Source organism: Coenobita brevimanus, chromosome 88, assembly GCF_032717465.1.
Source record: "Coenobita brevimanus isolate Jiangsu-jjx chromosome 88, ASM3271746v2, whole genome shotgun sequence".
Lineage (NCBI taxonomy): Eukaryota > Metazoa > Arthropoda > Malacostraca > Decapoda > Coenobitidae > Coenobita > Coenobita brevimanus.
The window spans coordinates 5,247,496-5,275,056 of record NC_137041.1 but is presented as its reverse complement, the minus strand read 5'-3'; the positions used below and the strand labels follow the sequence as shown (position 1 = coordinate 5,275,056).

General features: G+C 42.9%; 1 protein-coding gene across 2 annotated transcripts in view; it reads right to left on the bottom strand.

Moving 5' to 3' along the window:
- Positions 1-22,084: 22,084 nt before the first annotated feature.
- The window catches only part of LOC145411134 (uncharacterized), an 82,741-nt gene continuing 77,264 nt past the window's right edge, over positions 22,085-27,561 (bottom strand). For both annotated transcript variants that reach the window (XM_080281185.1, XM_080281186.1), the window contains exon 2: positions 22,085-24,137. In XM_080281185.1, the coding sequence (XP_080137311.1) occupies positions 22,930-24,137 (1,208 nt within the window). In that variant the 3' untranslated portion in view covers positions 22,085-22,929. The remainder of the gene's footprint in view (positions 24,138-27,561) is intronic.

Sequence of the window (27,561 nt, the reverse complement as noted above, 5' to 3'; positions counted from 1 at the left end):
ATGGGATTGAGCACATATCAGGGCAGGGGTACACGCAACTGACCCGACCACCGGAGGCACTATGTTTTCTTGCTACTGACAAACGATTTTAAGATTATGAGAGATTTATCGGGCTAAAGGGGTAAACGGTGCATGCTTCTGAGAAAGTTCCCCCTCTCCCAACCACAAAGCCTTCAAAGAAAACGGAAGCAAGAGCCTGAGATGGTAGGGAATGTTCGGCCAACACATCACATTCGGTGACACAAATAATGTTATGAATCCCGTATCCTCGGTGGCTTAGGGGATATTGTAACGCCTCTTCCTCAGCGATATATTTTTCCTATTATAGTTTAACAATTTCAGGTTCCCGTGACTCGCTCTTAAATAAATAAATCAATAAATAAAATCTATATATTCCAACCATAAGAGGATTAACATTAGTGCTTCCACACTCTTAGGTTCTTTTACTCACTCTCAGTTGAATAAAATCGTCTGGTGTCAGCTGGAATAGGGAAGCTTAATATTCTCTTGTATGTTACGGAGGCAAGCAATGTCCATATTAGTAGGGCAGAGTTAACAAATAATAAATTACTAAAGACCATGTGTTAAGAAGATTCCTATAACAATAAAAATACGGTGCTGTATGTGGCCCGTATATCCTAACAACGGATTTTTTAAACTATACATGGTTTGGTTTGAAATGATGGAAATGAGCCACTTCCACAGCCTGAGTTCTAAGTCGTGGTCGCATAAATTTCCATGGGGAGAATGAGTCTCTTTGGCTACAGGTCACATCGATCCACCAGCCTAACTACACTGCCAATGTCTGCCAGTATTGAGTTGAAAGTGGCTAGGATCTTCGTCAGGTTAAGTCAGTCTGGAGAGCGTACCACTAAAGACGTTAGGATAGCAGCCAAGAATGAATGATCCACAAAGATCTGTTGGGTGATTCTGATGGTGAAGTCCATAGTTCACACGTCTACCAGTCCTCCTGATCAAAGTCCGGTTCCATTTGAGGTCGAACTTTACAAGGGTGCAGTAATTTGTCTTTTCAGGCGTTCACACAAGTTCGCATCCTATCTAGCATTCCACCCTGACAAATACAGATTACTTCACTCACAAAACAGTTACTACATCAACGTAAACTTCCATATAAACTCCTCCCCTGCGCTAAAAAGTGCCTCACCTATACCTTAACGTGAAGCATAGGGTGGGGTAGGTCATTTCTCCAGTGACAAAAACTGGTAATCTTGTGTCCTACGATTAGTTACTCATTGCAGTTCAGAACCCGTTAAACACGGCTTGAACGTGTGCAGTGGAGCTCCCCACCTAAGTCAGGGGTAAGCAAACCAGCCGTTCCAGTGCGCGCACGCAAGCACGCACACACACACACACACACACACACACACACACACACACACACACACACACACACACACACACACACACAGTTCCAAGTTAATAGCGTTCAATCTTAACTCCTTCAGTGAGACGATGTAATTATTTTTACTATATTTTTGTTACCTCCAAGCGACGTATTAGCCTAACAGAAACTTTTCGAACTTTCAGGGCTAAATAAAGTCGCCACTGATTCTTTCACCACTAAAGGGCATTCCTAAGCTAAATAAGATCGTCTGGGAGCAGCAAAAATGCGACAAATGCCGTCACAGTGAAGAGGTTAAGTGCATATTGTCATTATCATCATTATCCTACTCTTTTTTTCTTATGGTTTTAATGGAGTGGGCAAGAACAAGAGACAGGAAATTATGAAAAAACGCAAAACTAAGAGTCACTAAAATTATATGTCTGTCTGTCTGCCTCTCTCTCTCTCTCTCAGCGTCAGTATATATAAAGTGACACCAGGAATTTAAAACAATCTGCAGCTGGGGTGTTTGACTCTCCCTTCCTGCCTTCCACCCCCCCTCCCTCTCTATCTATCCATTCTAGCCATCTCTGTCTATCTATACCTTTATACTTATCAATCTATCTTTCTCCTTCTCCCCATTCCCTAATGTTCCCTATTTCTCCTCCCTACTTCCCCACTCATTCCTTACCCTTCTTCACTCAGCAGTCTAATTAGGGATCTGTCTGTAACATCAACTGCTAAGGGTCGTATTCTAAGGGTAGATTGTGACTTGGTACTGATCCCCGTGCAGTCAATAGGCAGAAACTGAATCATATTTCCTCCTCTTCTTTACTCCCACTTCTTCATTCACTCTACCTCCTTTAATCCCCTCTTCTGTCCCTCATTCCCCCTTCCTTCCCCTTATTCGCTCTTCCTTTCCCTTATTCCCCCTTCCTTTCCGTTATTCCCCCTTCCATTCCCTTGTTCCCCTCTCCTTTCCCTTATTCCCTCTTCTTTTCCCTTATTCCCACTTCCTTTCCCTTATTCCCACTTCCATTCCCTTATTCCCCTTTCCTTTCCCTTATTCCCTCTTCTTTTCCCTTTCTTTTCCCCTATTCCCACTTCCATTCCCTGATTCCCTCTTCCTTTCCCCTATTCACCCTTCCTTCCCTTTATTCCCTCATCCTTTCCCTTATTCCCCCTTCCTTTCCCCTGTTCCCTCTTCTTTTCCTTATTTCCCTTTCCTTTCCCATATTTCCTCCTCCAAATGCTCCTCTCCCCTCCCCTCCTCCCCAGCCTCAGTCTACCCCTCCTCCCTATTCCCTCCCCACTTCTCTTCCCTCTCTCTTCATTTCACCCGTTTCTACCTACCTTCCTACCTCTCTTCTCTCTCTCAAAAAGGTCTATAATTTTCTAGGCTCGGCAGCTTAAAGCCATGGTGGTGCTATTGCTCATTATGTGTATATATTAAGGCTGCGTAAACTGAAAGTATGTGTGTGTGTGTGTGTGTGTGTGTGTGTGTGTGTGTGTGTGTGTGTGTGTGTGTGTGTGTGTGTGTGTGTGTGTGAGTATCCCGAAACCTTGTACACTTGTGTGCTTCTGTTCTTGTCGTGTCTGTGTCCTCAAATTATTCTTACCCGTACAAACCTCCATTTTTAACTCGTATCATAATGACATTTGGGAGGCGGGGGCGGGGGGGGGGGGGGGCTCAAAATCCCTCAGCCCCCTCTGGATCCGCCATTAAATAAATATTATGATAAAGGTAAATATGATGGAGACTAGGCGAGACTCTGCACATGGCGGGTACATCCTGTGTTGTCAGCGCCTCCCATGAACAGACACATCACTTCCGTCACCTCCTTACCCTCAGTTTTTCCACAGCTCGTTAACTGCAAAACATACAATCCTCTGTTTACTCACACTTATTTCTGGACCAAGGCGTGCGGGCCAGCTCTCCTTGCTTGTGGCTCGGTGAGGGACTTTTACGCGGGATTCTTTGATTAGCCTGATATTACTAAACAAGGAACAACGAGAAATAAGACGTTATTTAGACTGATCCTGATGCAGGTTCAAGTTGTCCTTCTGCAGTTCACCACCCTCCTTTGGGGGATAGCGGAGGAGTTGAGGGCAGCTCCACAGCCCAGAAATATCAGTGCTATCACATGCAGGCGTCCCTTTCCAGCACTTTAAGTAATCATTGTGGATACAGACAAAATTTACCAATAAACAGTAAGAAAACTCTCAGTCTATCAACACAGTCTGAGAAACTGACAAAAAGAGTCAGATGTCACCTTAACCTCGAGGGCAAAGTGAATCATGACTTCACAATGACCACACTGGCTTCTCGCGCTAACCTGAAATTAATTCTCTTCAGTCACATCTATGGTCATAATTCGTCATGGAAAACTAACTACCAACAGTGATATTTTGACTATGCCAACTTTTTGTGAACCCATGATCATACATTATTAAGGTGAGATATCGTAGGAGTCGAAATAATTATCGGCTGTGAAGTGTGAGTCATGAGTCACAGATAGAAAAAAAAAAAAAAAAAAGTTGCTTTTGTTACTAGCTAAATTCCCAGATCAGGTGCAGTACATTTTTCAGGGTGGTCTCTGGCAAGGAAACCAAGGAGGGTCGTATTCTCGTGGCCCTAGGAGGCTCCCTTGCACCTGTTTCTGGTCGTTCACTCGACACGTTAACCCTTGAGGCGGTCGCTCAATCGGTAGAGAGGTGGCTTGCGGTCCTACCGGAACCAGGTTCAAATCCCCGCTGGTGCAGGGAACAGTTTAAGGAGTTGAATTTCATTACGGCAGAGTTTACCGATCTACCAGAAGACCCGCCGACATGTAGTAAAAATACCCCCGCTAATACCAATACACCAGTCCTGTATGACACAGCCCTAGCATGTATTCAATATGGACGGTGGGTGTTAGCGCCGAAGTGGTGACATGTAGAGGTGTACGATATGTAGGAGGGCTACTGGGCCTTGGGAGCAGGCTGAGAAGCCTATGCCCAGAGTCGGGCACATAAAAAAAAAAAAAAAAAAAAAAAAAGGAGAGACGGTGTGAGGACCATCATTAATAATAATAATAATAATAATGATAATAATAATAATAACAATAATAATAAAAGCAATGACTATAAATCTCCTCCTTCTCCTCCTCCTGCTTCTCCCCCTCATCATCCGGACCTCCTTTCCCACCCTAGGGCAGGGTGAGGAGTAGCAATGTCCAGAAAGTCCAATTTTGCCCAGTCCAATGGGCCACGCTTCCATTCACTCACCATTCAAGCCCCCGGAATACTGGCTTGGATGCTTTTGTTTAATTTTTGCTTAAAGGAAAAGGGCCAGTCCCACAACTTCAATACTAAGCTGTGGCTGCATGAAATCCGATGAACTTTGGTTATAAGGTGAAAATTATGACTCTTTGGTCAATTGTCAAATCGGCCTTCCAGTCAACTAAGCTACACTTGGCCATCAATTGAGCTAAACACAGGTTAGGGATCTTGTCAACGAACAACAAAGGCGCTGCAGTTAATATTTTCTGCACACAGCACGTGAACCCCAAAATAAAGGCAAAATAAATAGTTGGACAAGAAATGCCGAGACCCGCCACACAAGCCCACGAAAAAGCGACCCCAAGAATGTGGCAGAACAAAGACATTCTCAAGGAAGGAATAAAAAATTGTTACAAATAGACGAATGTATAAGAGCTGTTTGGAATGAGATGAGGATTTAGGGGATAACACAGACAAACTACTGGTGTGTTTACTTCTTTAGCTGAACGATGTGTATATAAACATTCTTATGCACAGAAGTAAATGCTGGTTGGTTTATTATGCTGAGAGAGAGAGAGAGAGAGAGAGACTGAGACTGACTGACTGACTTTGATCACCTTGTTTATAAGTCCTCCCGATTAGTTTAATGGCAGAAAGGAGGAGGATGAGAGGAAGGATTGGGGGCGGGGCGAAAGAGGGGAAAGGAGGGAAGATTAGAGTGGAGGAAAAAATGGAATCAAAGGAGGGAAGAGAAGTGGGGAGGGAAAAATGGAAGAAAAGGAGAGGGAAGGAGAAAAATGGAGGAGAAAGAGAGGGGAGGGGAGAATGGAGGAAGTGGAGAGGGGAGGAGAAAAATGCAGAAGGGAGGGGAGATGCAGAGGAATGTGACAGAGACGATAATTCAAACACGCACCAGACAAAGCGTTGTCTTTGTTATCTGTCTTCGAAGATTAGCATGCACCCCTGCCAGATGTCAAGCGCTGCAGCCAAACCCCTGTTGGCATACAACATGAAGCTAGACATAGCCTAGAAATTCTATTTTAGATTGTGATATGGCTCCCTGTGGATTTCAAGGCAGTAGCGCAACCTAACCGTAACAGCTCCCACGCTAGCAAAGTCCCTATTACTATGACGTGATAGGAAATTGAAGGGGTGAAGGAAAAGGCCTAGATCAGTTCCTGTCGACCACACAAGAGTAATTTAATCCATCATATTTTGCTAAATCCCAATTTCCCCCTAGAATATGCTCAGCAATTCCTAATGATATATCCAGGTCCCTAGTTGTGCTGTTGGGGGAAAAGGGAAAGGAGAGACGCGGCATGGGGGAAAATCAAGGTAGGGGATCGAGACGCAGGTGTTACAGAAGGGGTGGGGGTGCAGGGAGGCAGGGAGGGGAAGGTGATGGAGAAGAAGGAAGTGGTGGTGATAGGGGGAGGGGGTGGCGACAGTGGGAGGGGGTGGTGACAGAGGGAAGGAGGCGGTTACAGGGGAAGGGTATGGTGGCAGGGAAGTGGATGGTGATAGGGGGAGGGGGTGGTGACAGAGGGAAGGGTTGGTGATAGGGGCAGGGGGTGGTGATAGGGGCAGAGGGTGGTGATAGAGGCAGGGGATGGTGATAGAGGGATGGGATGGCGACAGAGGGAAGGGGTTGGTGCTAGGGGGAAGGGATGGTGATAAGAGGAAGGGGATGGTAATAGGGGGAATGAGAAAGACGGTGTTATACTGTGAAGATGTCGGGATTTGAAGAGGTGTAGGAGAAAGAGGGGGAGGGGGTAGGTAATTAAGGGGGAGAAGGGGTGAGGGGTGAGGGGTGTCGGATAGGGGAAGGAGTGGGGGTAAGATCAAGGTGGTAGATGGTGAGGTAGATATGAATGAGGGGGGAGGGGAGGGGAAGGGAGGGGAGCGAAGGTGGAGGGAAGGGGGGAGGGGAGGGGTTGGGGTGATAAGGGGTGTGAGTGTATTTTTACGCTAGTCTCTAAGGATCACACCATGCATATCCCCCCCCCCTCTCTCTCTCTCCACACCTGCCGTTCCCACAACACACTCTTGCATAACCCGTATTTAACTCCCTCACGTAACTTCTTATACCCGGGTTCCGATACGGTGAGTCGAGGGTTTTGTTTCGGCTGGTTCGGTTTGGGTTCATTTCTGATGATTTTTTAATTGGTGTTGGTCCTCTCTCCCTCATAAAATCACACACACACACACACACACACACACACACACACACACACACAAGCGCGCGCAAAAAAATACACAAATACACACACACACACACAAACTCTGTCTGTCTGTCTGTTTGTCTCTCTCTCTCTCTCTCTCTCTCTCTCTCTCGTCCTCAGAGAAAACGTAGATACACGAGGGGTAACTGATACAAATACACCCAGGCCGCGCCACCAGGTGAAGGCAGTCGCCCCTTTCTTGCTTCCACACAAGGCTCTCCATCCTCTCTTACCAAACTTACTTCCACGACGCCTACTTTTTGCTTGATTCATTCTTTCTACTTTTTTTTTTTTTTTTTTTTTTTTTTTTTTTTTTTTTTTTTTTTTTTGTCATCTGAAGAGTCTGAAATCAATCTACTTTATCCGCCTGTTCTTACCTGATGGAGATCTCTAAGCCCTTTTACTTTAAATGATGGCCAGGTGTAGCCAGAGGGAGGGTGCGTCGATTTAACCATGAACGAAGGAGACTCATTCCGTACTTCACACCTGAGGTTAATGGAAGTTTACGCCATCATAATTTAGTGTTTAAGTTGTAAGAGTGGCCTCGTTCCGTCATTCGAAATTAAGCCGACTATAATATTATGTAGACGGTGAAAAAGACCAATAACACTTAAAGTCAGTCGCCTGCACAAGGGTCACTGATGCATGTCAAGATTTCCTATGTCACAATTTTCACCCTGACAACGGCATGCAACGGTCGATGTTATATCAAGGTCCCACGCCGTACAACTGGGTGAAGAGAACAAAGGCGAAACAAAATATACCCACGAGTCTGACCGGTTCGATAATAATATAATAGAAAGGTAAACGCCAGGCAGATAATGATGAGCCATATCTCTTGCTACTATGGTTTATCTCTTGCCTGGTAGCGACCCCAGACTGTCGTGGTCATAGTCAACGGTTGCTTCAAAGTACTGAAACAGCGTGGTGCTATATAGTGCCTTCACGGGGTGGCATAGACACAACAGGCTGGCTCCGATGCCCGGTTACACAAACGTCCCTCAGCTCCCTCCTGTCCCACCAAAGGACAATTCAGCCTACAGTCCACTAGGCCACTAGGCTCACGTTCAAATGATGACGATGATGATGCTAATGCTGAAGCCTATACCACAATTACTACAACTACTTGAAACAGCGTCACAAAATGTAAACATCTTGCTAAACTAACTAAAAATAATCATTCAGCCTGAAACCTATCAACTTCACCCGTCTGTGTGTACCTAGGAATGCAGTAGTGACATTGTAAATTCGTTCGTTGCATGAGACATCAGGGCTTAATAAGAACAAACTGTCCGTCTTAATGACCCCTGTGTGGTTTATGGACAGTAATTTTTTTTTTTTTTTTTTTTTTTTTTTTTTTTTTTAAAGCTTTAGATGCCAGATGTGTGCAGTAATTACCAACCGGGGCTGCACAGCCAGTTTTAGAGGTTGCTTCTTACTTCTTGACACGCGTTTATCTCGTGACATTAATGTCACGAGATAAATGCGTGTCATTTTCTCGAAACTATGACAACAAGTCTGAGGTCACGCTAAATTTATCAATATTAATCAAGCAGACTGGATTACTACTTCATAACTTCCTTCACAGCGCCTCTAAGCTGTGTCAAAGTATATCAAGGCTTTGCGTACATAATCAGTAGGAATCAAGTGGAAGGGAATCTCGCTTTATTAGTTTCTTTACAATTTACGCTGACTAGAAAATGTAAAAACTTACTGAGGTCTTTCTACTGTAAACTATATCGGTAACAATCACGCGAGTTGCAGTATCAGTATTTTGAAACCCAAGACGTTGTTGATGTTGATTAATCCCAGTCTGTCTGGCCGAGCAGATCCGTCCACCACAAGCAAGCAACGGCCCCTGCAGGGCCATCCTGTGAACCAATGTTACCTTGCGGATGAAAGTGCCTAGCCATTGCGAGGCGCATGAAACAGTGCGGAAGTTTGGTTCCTGAGTGGATGCCGCATTTGCCAGTTAACAGGGGCACCATATTAGGCTCCACTTCAATCAGTGATCTGGTATATTGTTTCCAACCATCATTGTAAATGGTTTCCTGTGTTACTGAAAATCATTAGATTTGTTATTCAGTGCAGAGCTACCTGAAGTGGAAAGAAGAGTAATAAAAACTGACAGGAAAGAAAGAGCGAGAAGTAGGGATGAAGGAGGTCAGAAACATAAGCAAAATGATGAGTGGATGATGGTCGTCACCACCTTCCACAAAACCCACAAGTTGTATAGGCTAAAAGGAATACAGCGACTGTATAGCCTCGCCTTGTATGGTGAAGGATGGGATGGGGAACATGATGACCTACGTTCGTATTTATAAAAGACTATTACTAATTTCTATGAGAGGCAGGTCTCCATAACAGTTAACTACTACCACAGACCGTTTATTCACGTTTTTTTTTTTTTTCACATTAATAATCACTGTAGTTTGGTTGTGCAGTGTTTGGAAGCTGTAGGAGCGAAAATAGAAGAATAAATGCAGTCTTGTACAAAATTTAGGCATAGGAACGTTTATGAATACCCCACCTTATCTTTAACTCACACCTTTTCCTACAGAACCAAAACAAAGGATAAGTGTGCAATCAGAGAACCTATGTACGATCCCCACATGCCTCCTCTACCCTCACCACCTCCATTTCTTCCCACACCCTAACTCTTACCACTTCTCTCCCCCTACCAATCTTCTCACCCTTCTTACATCTCCCAGCATCTCACTTACTAATCCTGCATCCTATCTTGTCACCTGCATGCCCTTCCTCTCTCACTCCTTCCTCGTTTTTATTTTTTGTGTAAAAAAAAAAAAAAAGAACCCAATGCCTACAGTCGACAAGCAAGTTCCTCCAAAGGAAATGAATATAAAAGAAAGTCAGATTCAAGATTCGTTATTTCGAGGTGCCTGGACACACCACCTATAAAAGGTCAGAGGTCATAGGTAATGGGATTCAGAGTGAGATAAACAGTTCCAGAGTTCATCGGTTGCATACATGAAATACTGAGAGTTTCAGTTACTCCTGCAATAGACATGGACAAAAAAGCGGAGATACTATAGCTGGATAGGTGATGTGTGCCCGCAGTAACTTGAAGGAATACAAGGCGAGAGGTAAGAAGAACAGTGACCAGAATAGCAGCGCTAGAAGATATAACACTGCGTCTCTATCTTCCCCTCCTTACCACTCTTCCTCCCTTCCACACAATCCCTCCCCCTTTCCCTTACCACCTCTGCGTCTTCTCGTTCTTCTCCTACCTTTTCCCTTCCCACCCCAGCCTCCTCCCTCACCGTACCTCCCCCATCCCGGTCCCTCAATAACTCACAGCCTTACTCACACCTGCAGCCATACCATCACCAACCACCCACCTAATAGCATTCACTAAGAACCATTACTATTCCTGAATTACTCTCACACCACAACCAAAGATTACTGTACGGTATATTTTGTAGAGGTAGATTTAACCATTCACTGCAATAAGGTTTCGGAGTTGTAAGTATTAAAAAAATAATCGTTTTGAACGAGATATTCTGTGAGCGTGGGAAAAAAAAAAAAAAATAGAAAGGAAAAATGAAATGGTCATGAAAATCAGCTTAGTTCAACATTACAAAGGAGCACAAAGGACAGCAAACAGCAACAGACCTAACTGTCTTTTCGGGGCTGTTTGTTATGGAGAACGCTGTTACTATTACATCTAATTCTGCAAGATGATGATTAGGATAAGAAAGCAAGAAGGCTTCCCCCCCTCCCCCCGGCCACCAATCATTCATTGTCTTTGGTGTTATAATATAAGGAGGACTTAGGATCAGCTAAAACCACTATCACTGGATTTCCACAAAACTTGCAAAAAGAAATCTCATCCTTCATTTAATTTCGTAAGAAGGTTTATGAGTCTGCTTGGTTCAACTTCAGCTGCTTCTCAGTCTTAAAATAAACGAAATGAGTCTGACCATAATAAACTGAAAGACGTGGGATCAGTCAAATAAGCACCCCAACCAGACTCCCACAAAACCCTAAAATAGCTGTGCTCTGCGGATGTTTCAAATGCCAAAGGAAATAGTGATTAGTTTACGGCCTAAAAGTCAGACAAGTGCAGGGTACACACACCATCAGCACTATCATTAGATTTGCACACACACACACACACACACACACACACACACACACACACACAATATAATAACCTCAGACATCGACATACAATGAAGAAAACTGAACCCTGGTGATGTTTAAAATGCTGGGAAATTTAAGGTTCAGATTAAGCATCAGAAAGACCTTACCAATTTACTTCATATTCTTACAGTTTATTTTCCATTTTTCTGCTTATTATTTTTATGGTGGTAAAGCTATTGCTTTGTAGTTTTTTTTTTTTTTTTTTTTTTTTTTTTTTTTAATCCATGTTTAGCTTTCCTGACGCTTGTTGTTTCTTGAGTGTAATGGCGGACACTTTCAAAATGCTACCTATCTATACCGAAATTCATTTGGGTTGCCATTTCGGTGTGTTTGGTTGTTACTGTTAGTTAGGTCAGATTGGGTTAGGTTATGGTTAAGTAAGGTTGGTTTAGACTGGATTACGTTAGGTTTGGTTAGGTTACGTTTAAGACTGGGTAAGTTTAGGCTGGGTTAGGTTAGGTTAGGTTAAGTTTGGTTAGGTTAGGTTAGTTAGGACTGAGTTAGTTTAGAGTGGGTTAGGTTAGGTTAGACAACTCAGGTTAGGTAAGGCTAAATTATGAATATGTAGGGTTAGGCTGGTAATAAATTTCGATTTTTTTTTTCTTAAGTCTGCCACTGCACTTGAGGAACATACACGAGTGAATCGGAATGAGCACTGATAAAAAGAATAGGAAAACATCAACATTAAACATATACCGCCATTAAGAGTCAGAAAAATGAATAAAACAACCAGGGAGACGAAGAAGTGAATCGCTAAGATATTTCTGCTACTAAAACCAAGTCGTATGTTTACTAAAATGTCTAACCAAAAGATATACGTTTATCAGCATACGGCCTAAAAGATAAATGTAACAAAAACACAGAAGAAAAGACGGACCGCAACATACTCCGAAAAAAAGTATAAACAAAGCCCTGGTGACGTTTAAAATGCCTAAAAATACATATACCTATTACTTAATGGCGTAAAAGTCAGATAAATGTAGGGAAAATACAGAAAAACCCACAGACAGCAACATACCTGAAGAAATGGGAACAAGCTGGAGGAGTGGTTGTGTTGGCAGGCCTGATACCCACGTGTAAACAATACTTTTGGCGCCTACCCTGACATGCCTGGCCAGAGTGCTCCCCCCTGACTCACACCACCTGGCGAGACTAACCTAACCCCTTTTCATTTGACTTATTAGGATGGAGACTGGCACGTTTCACCTCTCCTTTTCCCTTGCTTTTCATGTTTGTCGTAACGAGTCGTACCCTAACGGGCAAATGTTAGTTTTACTTTAAGCAGCAGAAAGACCTTACGAATTCAGTTCATATTCCTCCAGTTTGTTTTCTGTATTTTTGACTTTTTCCAAGGTACAAAATTACCTTTTCCTGCAGAAAAATTTCCCCCCTGTTATTATAGTCACGTTTCTTAAGCCGTACCTACGATTGTCTGTTTCCGGCGTAATGGAAGAAACTAACTCAACATATTCAAAGGTAGATTTCGTTTCCCAATTTCCCAACTGGAGGTTAAGTTAGGTTTGGTTAGGTTAGAATAGATTATTAGATACAGTTAAGCTAGGCAAGGATGGGTTTAGTTGCATGGTTAGGTTTACAGTAGTTGCAAGGTTAGGTTTAGTTAAACACAAGGGTCAGGACAGTCCCTTCCGTTATTACGCAAACACAAGGAAAAAAATGTCAGCGGAACGGCCAAAAAACATCGGGGAAACAGATTGATTAAGAAACGCTTACTTACCACCCCAGAAATAACCAGAAAAATATAACAGACTATTGGGAAGAAGATTTGGTAAGGTGCCTTACTCTTTAAAGGAAGGTGTATGTTTATCTTCTAAGGAAAGACCAGAACTCAGCAAAAACTGATTGCCTCCTGCAGTCAAGAATATAATAAAAGTCCCCTTCTTTATCTTCAGTGGAATGAAGGGTAGAGAGTTCGCGCCCCACCCGGGTAGCTACCCTGCTGGGAGAGGTAGCGTTCTCCCGTCATCTAGCGGGGCTACATGATCTAGCAAAGTCTAGCTCTGGGAATTCATTTCCCAATATTAAACATTCCCCTCCCCCTCCCAAACAAAACAAAAATCCAATTAAGCGAAATGAGGTATCAGAGCAGGGTGACCTTAATTTCTTGTACTGTATGTTCTACTTGGAGAAAACTGAAGTAAACAATCCCAGGCCAATACTGGCCAACATACAAGATCACTCTTTGCAGCGTGCATTACCCTCGTCTGTCCCACCAATATCTCAGCCTGTTCTGCCTTGCCTAATACAATATCTAGTCACCCATCTTCACAGGGTGTACTCGTTCACCTGCACCATCAATCACAATTATCCCACGCACATCTTGATGCCCACTGCACCCGTTTATTTTTCCCTCACCCTTGACTTCCATCTAACCGGCCCGGAATACAAACGCTACGGCCCACCTACTATTACTACTACTACTACTGTTTAGGATCAAAGCAACAGGTCTGGCATCACTTAGACCCTGAGTGGCAAGGCTAACTAAAACTTGTACCCTCGCCTTTAAAAAAAAAAAAAAAAAAAAAAAAAAAAAAATGGTGTTGACAAATTTGTTTCAATATTCCCGACACTGTTTATCTTTCGAACCTGGTGACACTGTTAAGTTAACTGGTACATCACCTCCACACGATATAATTCAGCTTCGGAAACACTTCTTACTCTGAAGGGGTTACAGACGATTATGTCTAACCCATTCAAAGGAATAAGCCTCCCCTAATCTGAATAAACCGTCTAGACATAGTAGGTAGAGTATATAGTAAAATATTGTACGTCTTTGTATTGAACGCGATGATACTGCCAGGCTCTTGTGTCACTTTAGCTTTGGTGAATGAAACAGACTGTTGTTGTTGGAATAAATCCCAGGCACATGAAGGTTGATGGTGCCAGTATTAACAGTCAGGTTCACATGATTCACTTTAAGATTAATAAAAAAATCTGACATTACCTGGAAGAGAATACTAGAGTTTTTCTAACCATGGAAGGGTTAAACAAGAGATGATAAATCCTGACAAATTAATTCTGCAGCTAATGGACTCACTCAGGTCATTTAGGCCAACACCAGACCGTTTTGTTCATCAGGAAGTGGTCCCAACAGCCAGATGTTCAGACAACGCCGACTAAATCATATAATACAATCATTCATGAATTCAAAATATCCTGTTAAAAAAAAATAAAAAAAAAAAAAAAAAAGATTCTTAACTTTTTTCTTTCCTTCTTGAAACGCTCATAAATCATGTCGTATCTACAGACCATTCTATTTTAAGTCAGCATTTTACTGCTTCGAAATCACAGTACAAACAATGAAGGGATGTCCTTTTTAGCGAAAAATACGTCTTGATCAGTGACTTTCTTCTTCATACAAACAACAACGTTTACTTCCACAAGTAACCAACGTCATCTTTTCGAAAAAATTAAAAGAACGTGAAAAGAAAGAGAGGAAGGGTGAGAAGTGAGGAAAGAAGTATGAACGCTGAAAGAGGAAGGTAGGATGAGAACATTCAGTTCTCATGGGAGAGGGAAGTAAAGTGTGAAGGAGGTGAGAAGAGAAGGAAGGAAGATGAGGGGAAAGGGAAGGAGGGTTGGGTAAAGATAAGACAGGTGAAATAAACAATAAGGGAGGAAGGAGGGAGCAAAGGTGAACACTGAACAGAGTAAATGAGAAACATGATACAGTGTCTTTGTTACCAGAGCTTACTGTATATGCTCTATTTGGCACGTCCAAGGTCTGGGTCAACATAAACTAAGATCGGTGTTGTGTCTTCAGTGCCAATACTGTGAAGAAGCAGCCTAACATAGGTTTATTAAGGAAGATGGTGTGAAAACTGTCAAAGCAAGACGACTAAGTTTGCGACAAAGTCCATAAACTAAAGTAATTCCTTAAAATTACCGGTTCCTGTCGTGTGAACCACTGTGAAACAAATCATGAACCACAGGTTAGGAACCCCTACTAAAATATTTATTTAAAAGAAAAGATGAAACCCATATTGTCACAGAATGAGGCAGAAGACTTTTTTACGGAAGGAAAAAAAAAAGGAATTAAGATTTAGCAATAAAATATAATATTACTGGTTCCCCCCCCTTTTTTTTTTACAGCAAAAGACATGACACCCAAAATGACAATAATGCCCTATTAAAATTTCAGAAAGATTAGTGCAGGTCAGCCTATTCAGAAAAAAAAAAAATCAAGAAAATTACAGTGTAGTAAAATACTTCCCTCAAATGTTATTAAAGACCAGATCACCTTAAAAAAAAAAAAAAAAAAAAAAAAAAAACACACATTGGATGGTGGAGAATCGAGAATAAGAATAATATTTGAAATGTGATTTAAATTTTTCTTTTGAAACTCCATTTAACACACACACACACACACACACACACACACACACACACACACACACACACACACACACACACACACACACACACACACACACATTAAATGGAAGGAAACTGACAAAAAGAACAGCACTTGAAACATGATTAAAATATTTTGCCCTGAAACCTGGTGAACAGCACGGCGGCCTGATTGTGCCTGACCCCAAACCCTGATCTAATAATACAGGCGCCAACGGAGAAAGGGACGATCCGCAGTGGTTGTGTGGCTTCCGCACTTAATGCTCTCTTTCCCTCTCTTTAACCCCCTTCATTAGGTTGGCATTTCATTTTACTTTACTCTTATTGCTTTCAGACGATTTCATTCAGTACAGGAGATATTAACGAAGGGGTTGATGGCAGCAGTATCTAATCCCTCCAGTTCAGAGACTCCTTATGCTGACTGAAATCGTCTGGAGATAAGCCATTTAAAATGAAGAAGTCATCGCATACGGATGGTTCGCATGGATGAGCACAGTCCGTCTGCGTCCATCTATCTATCGACCGATCTATCTCTCAGACTATGGTGTTTACGTCTATCTGTCTGCTGAGGCAAAGACACAACTTAGTGACACAACTTAAATCACTTCAACGCATTGCCAGAGTTATGTAGCTTATTATTATACCAATCGATTTCATTCTGTTTAGGAAAATCCCCAGGTACAGAATAATTTAGGGAAGGCTATATTTCATTCCCAGAAAGAAAAGGTAATTAAGACCGCCGGGAGGTAGCAAGAATACGAGTCAAGAAAAAAAAAGTAAGAGAGTAACTGATGGTAGAATGGTAACTGGAGACCGAATGCAGCTTCTCCAGTGCGAAAAGCTCTATCCTAAGCTGAATAAAATCGTCTGGGGATAACAAGATGAAAATGAAACGATACATCCTTTGGGTTGAAGAGGTTAAAGGAAAAGGGAAAGAGGTGGAAATGAAATGCTTAAGATATGCATGTACAGTATATAGGGTTGGCAGAGTATCTGGTGACACGGTAAGAGGGAGAGGTATGGAAGCAGACGAACTACAGTATGACGAAAGTGAGAAACCAAGGTGTGTAGATCCCTTCACTGCGATTACGTATTATTTATTGTTGCTACCCTGTGACAATTTTATTCGGCTCAGAAGAGGTTTTTCCAGCAGGAGAGATCAACTACAGGTTTCAATTATTCAGTCATTATAAGAAGTCTCCTCAAAGCCCTCTCTCTTAAAAGAAAAAAAAAAAAAAAAGCTGAAGACAGCAAGAACCAATTAGCAAAATAGATTAGTTAAGTGGTACAGTGATATGTGAGAATGATGATCTCGTTTATACACTAATTCTTGGCACCAGTACACGATCATTTTCATCCTAAGAAAGACACCTGGTTGTGAAGGTAGGTCACACAGCACCCGTCTGTCCGTGCACTCCATCCATTTTCTTTCCAAGTCATACCCTCCTCACTGTGACTACGTCACACACACACACACACACACACACACACACACACACACACACACACATGGAGAGAGAGAGAGAGAGAGAGAGAGAGAGAGAGACGGACAAACGGACAAACATAGGCCAAGCAAAAAAAAAAAAAAAAAACACTCTCACTTCGCTAGCGTAGGTGTTAATAAAACCATCAGGTGGCAAGAACAAGACTACAGCGAAAAAAGACGTCCTCAAACTAAAGGGGTAAACAGCACCCATCGACCCAAACATCTCTTTCTTCTCTGCTCAAGACTTCATGAATCTGATAATAAAAATTTTAACTATTTCATATTTCTTATCGCCAGACGACTTTGTTTATCTTAGGTGTGTGGCCGTTCGCTGTTCTTTGAGTTATTGCAAGAGGTAGAGCGCATTCAGCAGTGGCCGCAGTCACGCATAAATGGATGCAAATTGCCCCATCGTTTAAGTATGAATATAAACAGGAAGAACACCCCTTTTCACTGGTTAGCATTCTGGCGCTCGTTTCCATACTGTCAAAATTTACGTGTGGCAGTGAGAAACGGTTTGCCCACATCATGGCCCAGTGCAGCGGGTTGTTCTTGTTCCACATTTTGTGCTGTCAGTTTATCTCATTATTGCCGGTGTGAATGCACCCTATACACCTTCACTGGGGCTAGAGAAGGGTGTCTTTGTATGGCACACTGACAGCGAGGCGGCTTCCCTGTCTGGGTATGCAAACGCCCCTCGACTCTCTCCCTTTCCCTTGAAATGGCCTGTAGGAAGGGGGTAAATTAAGCCTACAGGTTCACGTTCAGATGATTCTAGGGTTACAACAACAACAACAACAAAAAACCACAACAATAACAACAACTGCTACTACTACCACTACTACTACTACACCTTACGTCATTTCACTATACACCAGGCTGCTATCAGACGGTTTCAGTCAACTTGGCAAACACCTCAAGCAATGGGAAAGGCCGTCGAATGCTATAAATAACGTTTGGAGTTCTTACGACTTCCTCTGATCTACATAAAATCATCCGATGGTGTCAGGAGTACAGTAAAAAGGAGTCTACAAAAGGGTAAGGGTTACGGGTGTTCTTAGAGCATCATGTACACAAAATGTCAACAACTTCCTGGTACGGTTGTCCTCAGGCAGCATAGCCCCCTGCCTACAACCCCCACACTTTCAACTCAATCTATCCGGGCATCTGGAAATTAATGGCTCCTTACTTATGGCTTCCCTTTGTTGGATTTTTTTTCTCTTTATTGGGGCAACTACGTGCTTTCATATTTGAACTGCATTCTCTCTCTCTCTCTCTCTAAAGGCTAAACCACAACCGAATTTTAACGCGCGCGCGCGGTGGCTGAATCGGTAGAGAGGCGGCCTGCAGTCCTGATGGACCCAGGTTCGAATCCTGGCTGGGGCAGGAACAGTTTAAGGATTTGAATTTCATAAAAGCAGCCTTTCCTGATGTACCAGATGACCCGCCAACATGTTATAAAAGTACCCCCGCTAATACCAATACACCAGTCCTGTATGAGACAGCCCTAACATGTATTCAATACGGACGGTGGGTGTTAGCGCTGAAGTGGTGACATGTGGAGGTGTAGGAGGACTACTGGGCCTTGGGAAAAGCTACTGCCCCCGAGATACAGGCCCTGAGGCCTTTGCCCAGAGTCGGACACATAAAACACACACACACACACACAAAGAAAGAAAGAAAGGAGAGAGAAAGAGAGTTTTGTGACAGTTCAGTGACCCGTGAGGTGTGATGTGTTGGCTGGCAGAGAGCTGGAAAGTGTGTGTGTGTGTGTGTGTGTGTGTAGAGGAGCTGAATGCCGGTGAAGAGGGCTCGAGGATCATCTAAGTCTCTCTCTCTCTCTCTCTCTCTCTCTTTCAAATGGGTAAATGAGGCTGGCAACCACTCGTGCTTTTAAATGGATACGACTTAATCCCAATCATGTCATAAATACCAGGTCTGTTTCTATACCCAGTTGCCATATCTATCTTGGCTTCAATATATATTTATCTTTCCATTGCCTCAGTTTCCTCTGTTAATATTATCAATGTTCACTCGGTTCCTCACATCCACACATCAGTGCATAGAGGGCCGGAGCTACACTACTCAGTTCAGATTTTAATGGTATGGATGACGAGTTGGAGCGCCTTGGCCCACTTCACCACTGGGCGAGATGGAAGAAGATGAGTATTTGGGTTCGTACACACTCAATTTTAACTGTCAGCCTCAGCCCAAATGCGCAAAGTGGTTAGTATATGCATGTATGAGTGTGGATGCTCGGAAACCGTGCACCCACACACTCTAAGGCGTGTCCGATCCACTTTGCACAGTTAGACTGGCAGATTGACATTTTATACTGTGCGTGAGCTTCCAAGAGAATTTTGTCTTAAAGAGGAGATACCACACTCATTAACTTACCTTATAATAAATGGTGCTGCGGGGGCCAAGTGTTTCTTGTTTCTGTTTGCTTACCTTCGGGTTCGCACACAGTCACACTTTTAGCCACAATCACACTTTTAGCTGTCAAACCTTGCGAACGGGACAGAACACAGCTGGTCGAGTGTGTGGATGCTCTATTTCATGGTGTGTGTGCACTTGAGTGAGTTAATTGCCCAGACATGGTGATCAATGCTAATTTTATTTCACCTCTTCTCAGCAGCAAAACTGGGGACTTAGGTGAAACATCGACTAATGAGATCGTATTGTATGGTAAAAATGGAAATGGCAAAACATTAATTGTCTCCTTTAATAACTCGCGTAGTGGATAGGTATCTGGTTTAAAGATCAGGTACGGAGACGAGAATATTGGCATACATCAATATTTTTTTTCTTAGCCATCCACAGTAAGGGACAATAAAATATACTACTTAGGAATTCGCACTCGAAAACTTTTAATCGCCTGTATGACTCAACTGGGCCTATTTTATACACTGAGATTCCATGTCTAAAAGTTTCATTAATCCTTGCGGCACCACAGCACACCATGTTGCAACACTGAACACTGCAGAATCACCCTTGACTTAGATGTTTTACAATATTGCTACCCCCCCCAAAAAAAAAAGTGCCGCCATATGAGCTATTATTTCTTAGAGCTTACGGTACGTGGCAGACACTGTTTTGGGGAAACTGGCATATTATCTTAACGCTTTTGGTGATGCTGAAGTATTCTTTGTCAGGACATGATTTATACTGATGTATTCTTGCTGCTGAACTAAGAATTTCATGCACGAATATACCTCCGTTTAATCCTTCTTCTTCTGCGAACTATTACGGTTGCCTTTCCTTCTCTTTGTTCTTTAAACCGCTGAACATAACGCAAAGTGGCTGAACTTCTCACTAGAGAGCAGAGAAGTCATCTCATCACCTTGTCAGACTCAAAGCTAACGAAACACGTCCAAATTGACTGAGTAAAACATAAGTATATAAGAAGGCAGTTCCTCTAAGAGTGTGATATAACTAGTAGAATAAGACGAGGACAACCAGCAAGACTCGCATCCACTTTCTGTAAATCACACTGCGCAGCTGGACTGACAGTTAAAGTTACGCATCTGTATGAACCCTTAGCCCTCCTCCCAACAGCTACGAACACCAGCATCACCTTCAGCCATTTCAAAGCAGTTCCAAACACTGTGGAAGTCCTTACCTTGACTGCTACGTGGCGCCTAAAGTTAGAAGCTCCATTCCAGTGGTTTGGGGGCCTCAGCAGCGATGTTACTGTGGTTCGTGAGTTTAAATGAATAACACAGGCCTTTACCATCATTACTATGAAGAGAAAATTGTACAGAGAACAGAAAAATATTCAGGCCATATGGCGACCGGTATTTTACATAAAAATCGCAAATGAGAGGATATTACAATAAATGGATAACTTAACACACTGATAAAGCTGCGTACCAATCGTTGTGGTAAACACAAGTTTTACTTCTTTTAATCACTACTGAATTAAAAGGATCGTCGGACTTTTTAAACGTTTTTCGCATTTCAAAAAATTAATCTTGTCTGCTATCACTTCATTTACATAGAGACTAGGATTACCATATTGTTTTGATAGTGCAACAGCATCAAGTAATTAAATGAATACCTAGGGTAACACTTATGAGAGATACAGGGTACATGATAAAGTGGGTGATGCAATGGCCTTGTATCCCAGGACAGTAAGTGGAGAAACCCTTCACACGCTCAAAGGCCTAAGATACGGAGATCAGCACTGCCGCCACGTGCATCATGGCATCTGCTGGTTTACTTTAGCTTGCCGCACACTGACATCTAGAAACACTGCTGTAAATATAGACAGTAAAATAAAACAAAGATTGTAAAATTCCGGTGACTGTAATTGTGCGTATCTCCTGCCAACACAGTAATTCCTGTCATCTGTATTTCGTTTTATTCCAAGCGTTACCAGGACAACCACGTGCTCTGAACCAGTTACACATTACTTGAGTGTACTGCGCCTCAGTGGGATTGACACGCAGCCACCACCACCACCACCACCACTACTACTAACAAGGCTAATACTACTACCCTGCTACTTCTATTACTACTACGCTATCACCAATATTACTGTTGCTACTACCACCGTACTACTATTAATACTACAGTTACTACTACTACTACTATTATCACCACTGCTACCGGTTAATTCATCAAAAATCAATGTAAACCAGACAACAGCAATGAAATACGAAACTCCACATACACATAGACAGGAAAATAACTAACAAATAAATAACTGTACTTTTATTTATCCTTTCAAAATACTGTATACAATTAGTTAACAAGAGCAGTGTTACCAGAACGGATGGCTGGGTTGGGGAGAGAAGGAGAAGAGCTAGAGTGAGCGGGAGATTGGTAACACTGAATTAAAGGACCCCTGCTGTTGTTGTTGTTTACTGACATGGTGTTATTTACGAAAGCCATCCTAAGGTACACTGATACGACAGACAGATGGAAAGATAGACAGACAGAGGAATAGATAGAAATATGAAATAAGAGTATACAAATCAGAACACAACGATAGATATTTTTTTGAAACTTACACAGACGATCCTTGAAGCCTTATAGTGTTAGTTAATAAAATTTAATAAATATATATAATGGATTCGGTGACGTCACAGCAAAGTCAGATTGGGATTGGACCAAGTTGAGTGAATCAGAATTTTTAAATCCAACTGAAATCCTACCATCGCTGTTCCAACGTCACCGGAAGCTGCCTAAACGCGTCCACACTTCGAAAATAAAAATTAATATAAGGTAAATAAAGTCTGATAAAGCCAAAAAATGAACTCATGTTTATAATGAGACATGATGCTTTTTTTTTTTTTTTTTGTATCGTGTCGACTTTTTTGGTAACTCGTAATTGGTGTTCTTCCTATAATGCAAATCAAAATGCTCTTATGTTCTTTGATTCCGTTGACTTTTTTTTGTCTTCTTACAGTATGTTCAGATCTGTGGTTATATTCTTAAAAAAAAAATATGATCGGTATGGCGAGTGTTTTAAAAATTCATGATAAGATCTTTAGGGTATTTGTGTTTGATCTTTTGTTATTCGTGATGTGCTACTAGACAGATGCATCAAGTGGTGACACAAACAATATTTCCTTTTATCATGATCTCGTTGGCATGGGAAACTTCGCAGCACCTTCTCCTTAGCGATTTACTTAATCTTTAATATGAATGTTCTCTGCATTAATAAAATCCTAGAGTGTAAATTGTTCAATAAACTCTGGAGGGACAGGTGTTACGAAATCTCCTTGGCCAACAAGATGACGGCCATTTTGTGTCCGAGAGCAGATGGGAGACAACACTACCTGGAGACTGCACTGAGGCTCAGGACGTTAATTCCAAAACAAACTTAGGCTTAATTCACTGTCATAGGTAAGATATACATTTTCAGGAACAATACGTAGAATGATTCCACCCAACCCTTTCCTTGTCCCTCCAACAAAAATATCATACTTTCATGGAAGAACAAGAGACATGGAAAAATTATGCACGCTCCTTGTCCTCTTGGGAAAATCAAATCTTACTTATGACGGAGAATTATTCGTAAGTCTATTTGTGAATCTCAATTCCGACCTGCCTCACGCCTCAACTGTGTGCCGGGTTTACTTGGAGTATCCGTAAGTCGCGTATTTTTCCGTCCTCATGGTGGAGCGCACGCGAGGCTCAGGGTCCAGCGAGGAGGCCCGGATGGAGCGTGTGAAGGAGATCCCGGGTTTTTCGTCTCCGGTGAGGCTGTGTTTTCTCATCTTGTCCATGATCCTGTCGATTTTATCGCCCAGCTCATCAGATTCTATGGCACGCCGCGCCTCGAACATCTTCTTTGCACTGCTGAATTTGCGCTCAATGTCATTGTCGCCGCCGCTCCTCAGGCTGCGTGGCTTGAAGTCAAAATCTTCGTCATCCCCCATGGTGAGGCTCAGGTGGCGACGTCTGGGGCGTGGTGGTAGCTTGAAGTCGGAGTCTTCAATGCTGAGAAGTCGTGCTGGCCTGGGCGGGGCACGGGGCGGCTTGGAGGACTCGAGGCGTGATGTCTCCTGGTAGCTGGTCTTGCGGACAGTGGCGCCGGTGTCGGGGTCGCGGTAGCTCCTGTGGTCATGCTTTACCGACGTCTTCCTCTTCGGCATGTCTGGGTCATTGTACACCACTTCGCTCCACTGCTGGCCCCGTGGACCTCCTGTACCCCGTTCAACCTTGTTAGCTGAGCGGAATTTCTTTTCCAGCTTCTTGATGTCGCTCTGGATGGCCTCTTTCATGGCCGGTGAGATTCCTATTTGGTCTTCTGAGACTAGAGGATCCCTGTCCAGTGACGATCTGAACCCAAAGTCAGAGTCCACATATTTGCTGATGGGAGTCTTAAAGTCCAGGTCGTCCACGAGGGAGAACTTCCGGCGGGGTCGGTCGAAGTCTGACTCATCGAAGTTGAGGGAGCGCCTGCGGTCACGAGGGGCGCGTTCACGCTCACGACCACGGCCTATCCTGCTGGCGGTGGGGTTGTAGGCAGGCTCGCGGTCATAGGCGTCGCCACGGCTGGCGCTGGCAGAACGACGGCGCGGATATGGCTCGTCAAGCAAGGAGCGGTGGTCATCATAGGGCAGACCGTAAGCGCTGCCGTAGAACGGCTTGGCGGCAAAGCGCTCGGCGAAGGATGCGCACTCTGGTGGCGTGGTTTTGTGTTTGCGCATGGCGTCACGGGACTCAATGTATTCTGTCTGGGGGTTGTAGTAGCTCTCGCCAACCTTGTAGTTGTAATCGTAGATGCGATAGGGCAGCTTCCTCTTCCACCTTCTCTCCACTTCCGACATGTTGGTGGCTGCAAAGACAGACAACAGTGCAAGACAGCGCGCAACACACATGGACCAACAAAACACCTTAATATCCATTTTCCTCTCATAGTAGCCCAGGCTAATATCTGATACTGGAGGAAAAACAACTGACAAAGAAAGAGTCCGCACTCTTCTGTCTTTATTCTTACTGCACACACACGCACGCACGCGCACACACACACACACACACACACACACACACACACACACACACACACACATATTCTCTCTCTCTCTCTCTCAGCAACATGAGTGGGTGCGGTGCTGCCTATAAATACGAGTCCCATCACCCCCAGGCCTCACCATCAACATCCACCTGACATTATCTTAATATACTCTACCCTCGCATTCCATCTCACGGAGTCACCACCAAGTAATGAGTAGCTCTGAGTAGGACACTATTTTCAACTATTTCCATCATCATCATCATTACCACCACCACCATTATCATCATCATCATCATCATCATCATCATCATCATCCTCTTCCTCCTTCTCATCATCATCATTCTGACCTTTTTTCATTTTTTTTCATCGTTAAGAACGGGTTTTATAAAGGATCCAATATCAAAGTACAGAAGCGGTAGAATTAACAACAGCATCAAAAGTGAGCCACACACTCATTTACATATCGTTCAAGCCACTGGAATCCCATTAGCACATTTTATTTATAACAGAAACTGATAATACTTGTAGTTTTATCAGTGCCATCATCCACGTCCTTATTCCTGCATAAAAGACGAGGTGAGGGTGTCGTACGAGGCAGTAATTGTACCACACTGAAAATGACATAGAATTATAGAAGTGAAGATTGCAGTAAATCACACCCACACACACACACACACACACACACACCCACACCCACACACACACCAGCTCTTTAACTACTACAATCTGTCATCCTCTGTTCATCATCATCGTTCTAACTCTATTCCCTTGATTATAAACTGGGTGCGTAGCGTTCGGAATTGAGAAACTGGAATTGACAGGTGTGAGAGAACTATAATCGGGGCACCTGAGGAAATGGACACTTCGTATAAAATTCCTACAGCCCATTAAATACAATTGCCACACCTCGATGATAGCCCAAAGCCTGTGTTCTTGGGGGCACAGATTACCTCCTTGGCGATTTATTTTGTCTGCTACATGTTAACGTCCTTTTGTATATTATTTAAATACATCGTTTATTTCCTATTAATACTGACATACTTTATATCAGTACCATACAAGAGGTAATGAAGTAGTGATGTGCTGAAGTAATCGCTAAGGTGGAAGTGTTGCGAAATCTCCAAAACCACTTAGAATGCGACCGTTTAATTTCAGACCACTCTGCACCGTACGTTACTTGTCAGTATTGTTTGAGACTGAGAGTGTTGTGTCACTAGAGGCTTCGTTGCACCATTGTCTTGCCGATTTATTATGCCTACTACATTGTGCTACTCTCCTTTATGCTATCTATACATTATTTCGTCAACATAGTGTGCCTCAGTAACGTACAAGGGAACATAAAAGTGCAAGATGCACGAGTAAAATAAATCGCCGAGAGACAGGCGCCACGAAGTCTCCTGTATCACCTAGACTATGGGCCTGAAAACACTGAAATAGTTTATGTGAATCTGTATTGTATTTAACATGATCGTACTGTATCTGTATTGTACTGTATTGTATATGTATTGTATTGCTTATGTATTGTACTGTATTGTATTGTATCTATTGTATTTAACATGATCGTATCCAAAAACACATGAGAATAGTTTTCGCACTCTTACGGCAAACAAAATCATGGTGCTATCACTAACAGCTATTCTCTTATTACATTATCATCACCATCTTCACCATTATCGTCCATCCAGACAGCCATCTACAGGCATTTTCAGTCCTACGCATCCATCCATCCATCAATTTGCATTTTTCCTGTTATCTATGGCCATCTATCCATCTATTCATCCACCCACTCATCCACCAACCCATTCATCTATCCATGCATCCATCTACCTATCCATCCATCCATACATCCACCTACCTATCCATCTATCCAGCCACCCACCCATCCATCCATTCATCCATCTACCTATCCATCCAACCATTCATCCATCTATCCATCCACCCACCCATTCATCCAATCATTCATCCATCTATCCATCTACCCATGCATTTATTGTCATCCAGCCATCCATTCAAAGCAACTCGCCAATTCAGCATCTCTTAACCTCTTCAGTCCGAGAACGTCTTTTTATTATTTTATCTTCAGATGCTTTCATTTTACTCTTTTCCTTACAGAACTTCCATCAAACCCTCCTTTACTTCAATATATCTTTCCCACGCTGAATAAAATCGTCTGGAGGCAACATAACCATAAGACGTCCTCAGGGTGAAGGGTTTGGTATCCTGAGGCACCTCCACGTAGATGGTAGTTCGTAGAAGGAAGGGGTAGATGAGTGGACAGCAGGATTGGGAGAGCTTGGATGAAAGTAGATGAACAGATGGAGGAATTAGGATGGATGCAAGGATTGATAGGGAAAATATGGAGAAATGAAAATGACTAGAGGACTGATTCTGACTGATGTGAGAGAGAGAGAGAGAGAGAGAGAGAGAGAGAGAGAGGATGATTAAGCAACAGAGGATGAGCAACAGAAGCATAACCAAAACAGAAGTGGATGAGGGAAGAAACTGGGGCTTTGAATCTCGCTACAACACTCTCACATGATCTTCCACTCCCAAATATCATCACACCGGTCCAGTATTCAACAAGTATTCAATATGGACGGCACGGCAGGTTATATGTGGAGGTGTGTGACGGCATCTGTTGCGCGGAAGAAGGTATATTTGGCTTCAGGGAATAGATGTTAGAGTTGGATGAATAAACAGTACGATGTAAAAGGTGGATGAAAAAATGAGTAAAAGCCAAGGCAGAAATCAGAGGTGGATGTGTAGATGGATGAAAAATGAATGAATGAAAAGGAGAGGAATGAGTTAGATGAATACGAAGGCAGTCAGCGTTGTAAAAGAAGGTGGATGAATAAATGAAGAAACAGTCGAGTGTGTGGATGGGTATGTAGGTGGATGACTGCAAGTGGATGTGTGGGTGGATGACTCAGTGGGTATGTGACTGAGGAGCCAAATGTCAGAAGGGAATGAGTAGGTGGATGAAAAACGGGAGATGCAAGAACTGGATGAAAAACTGAAAATATGAAGCCAGATATCAGAGGTGGATGAATGGGTGGATGAATAATGAGGCGAATGAATGGGTGAATAAGTTGGTGGGCAGAGCGAGAGATATTCCGGGTGGATGAATAAGGAATTGGAGGTCAAAGATGGATGTGTAAGAGAATGTATAAGAATCTAGAGAGTGAGCAGGTGGATTAGATGACAAGTGGATGAATGGTCGGATGAAAAAAGGCAGAGATGAAAA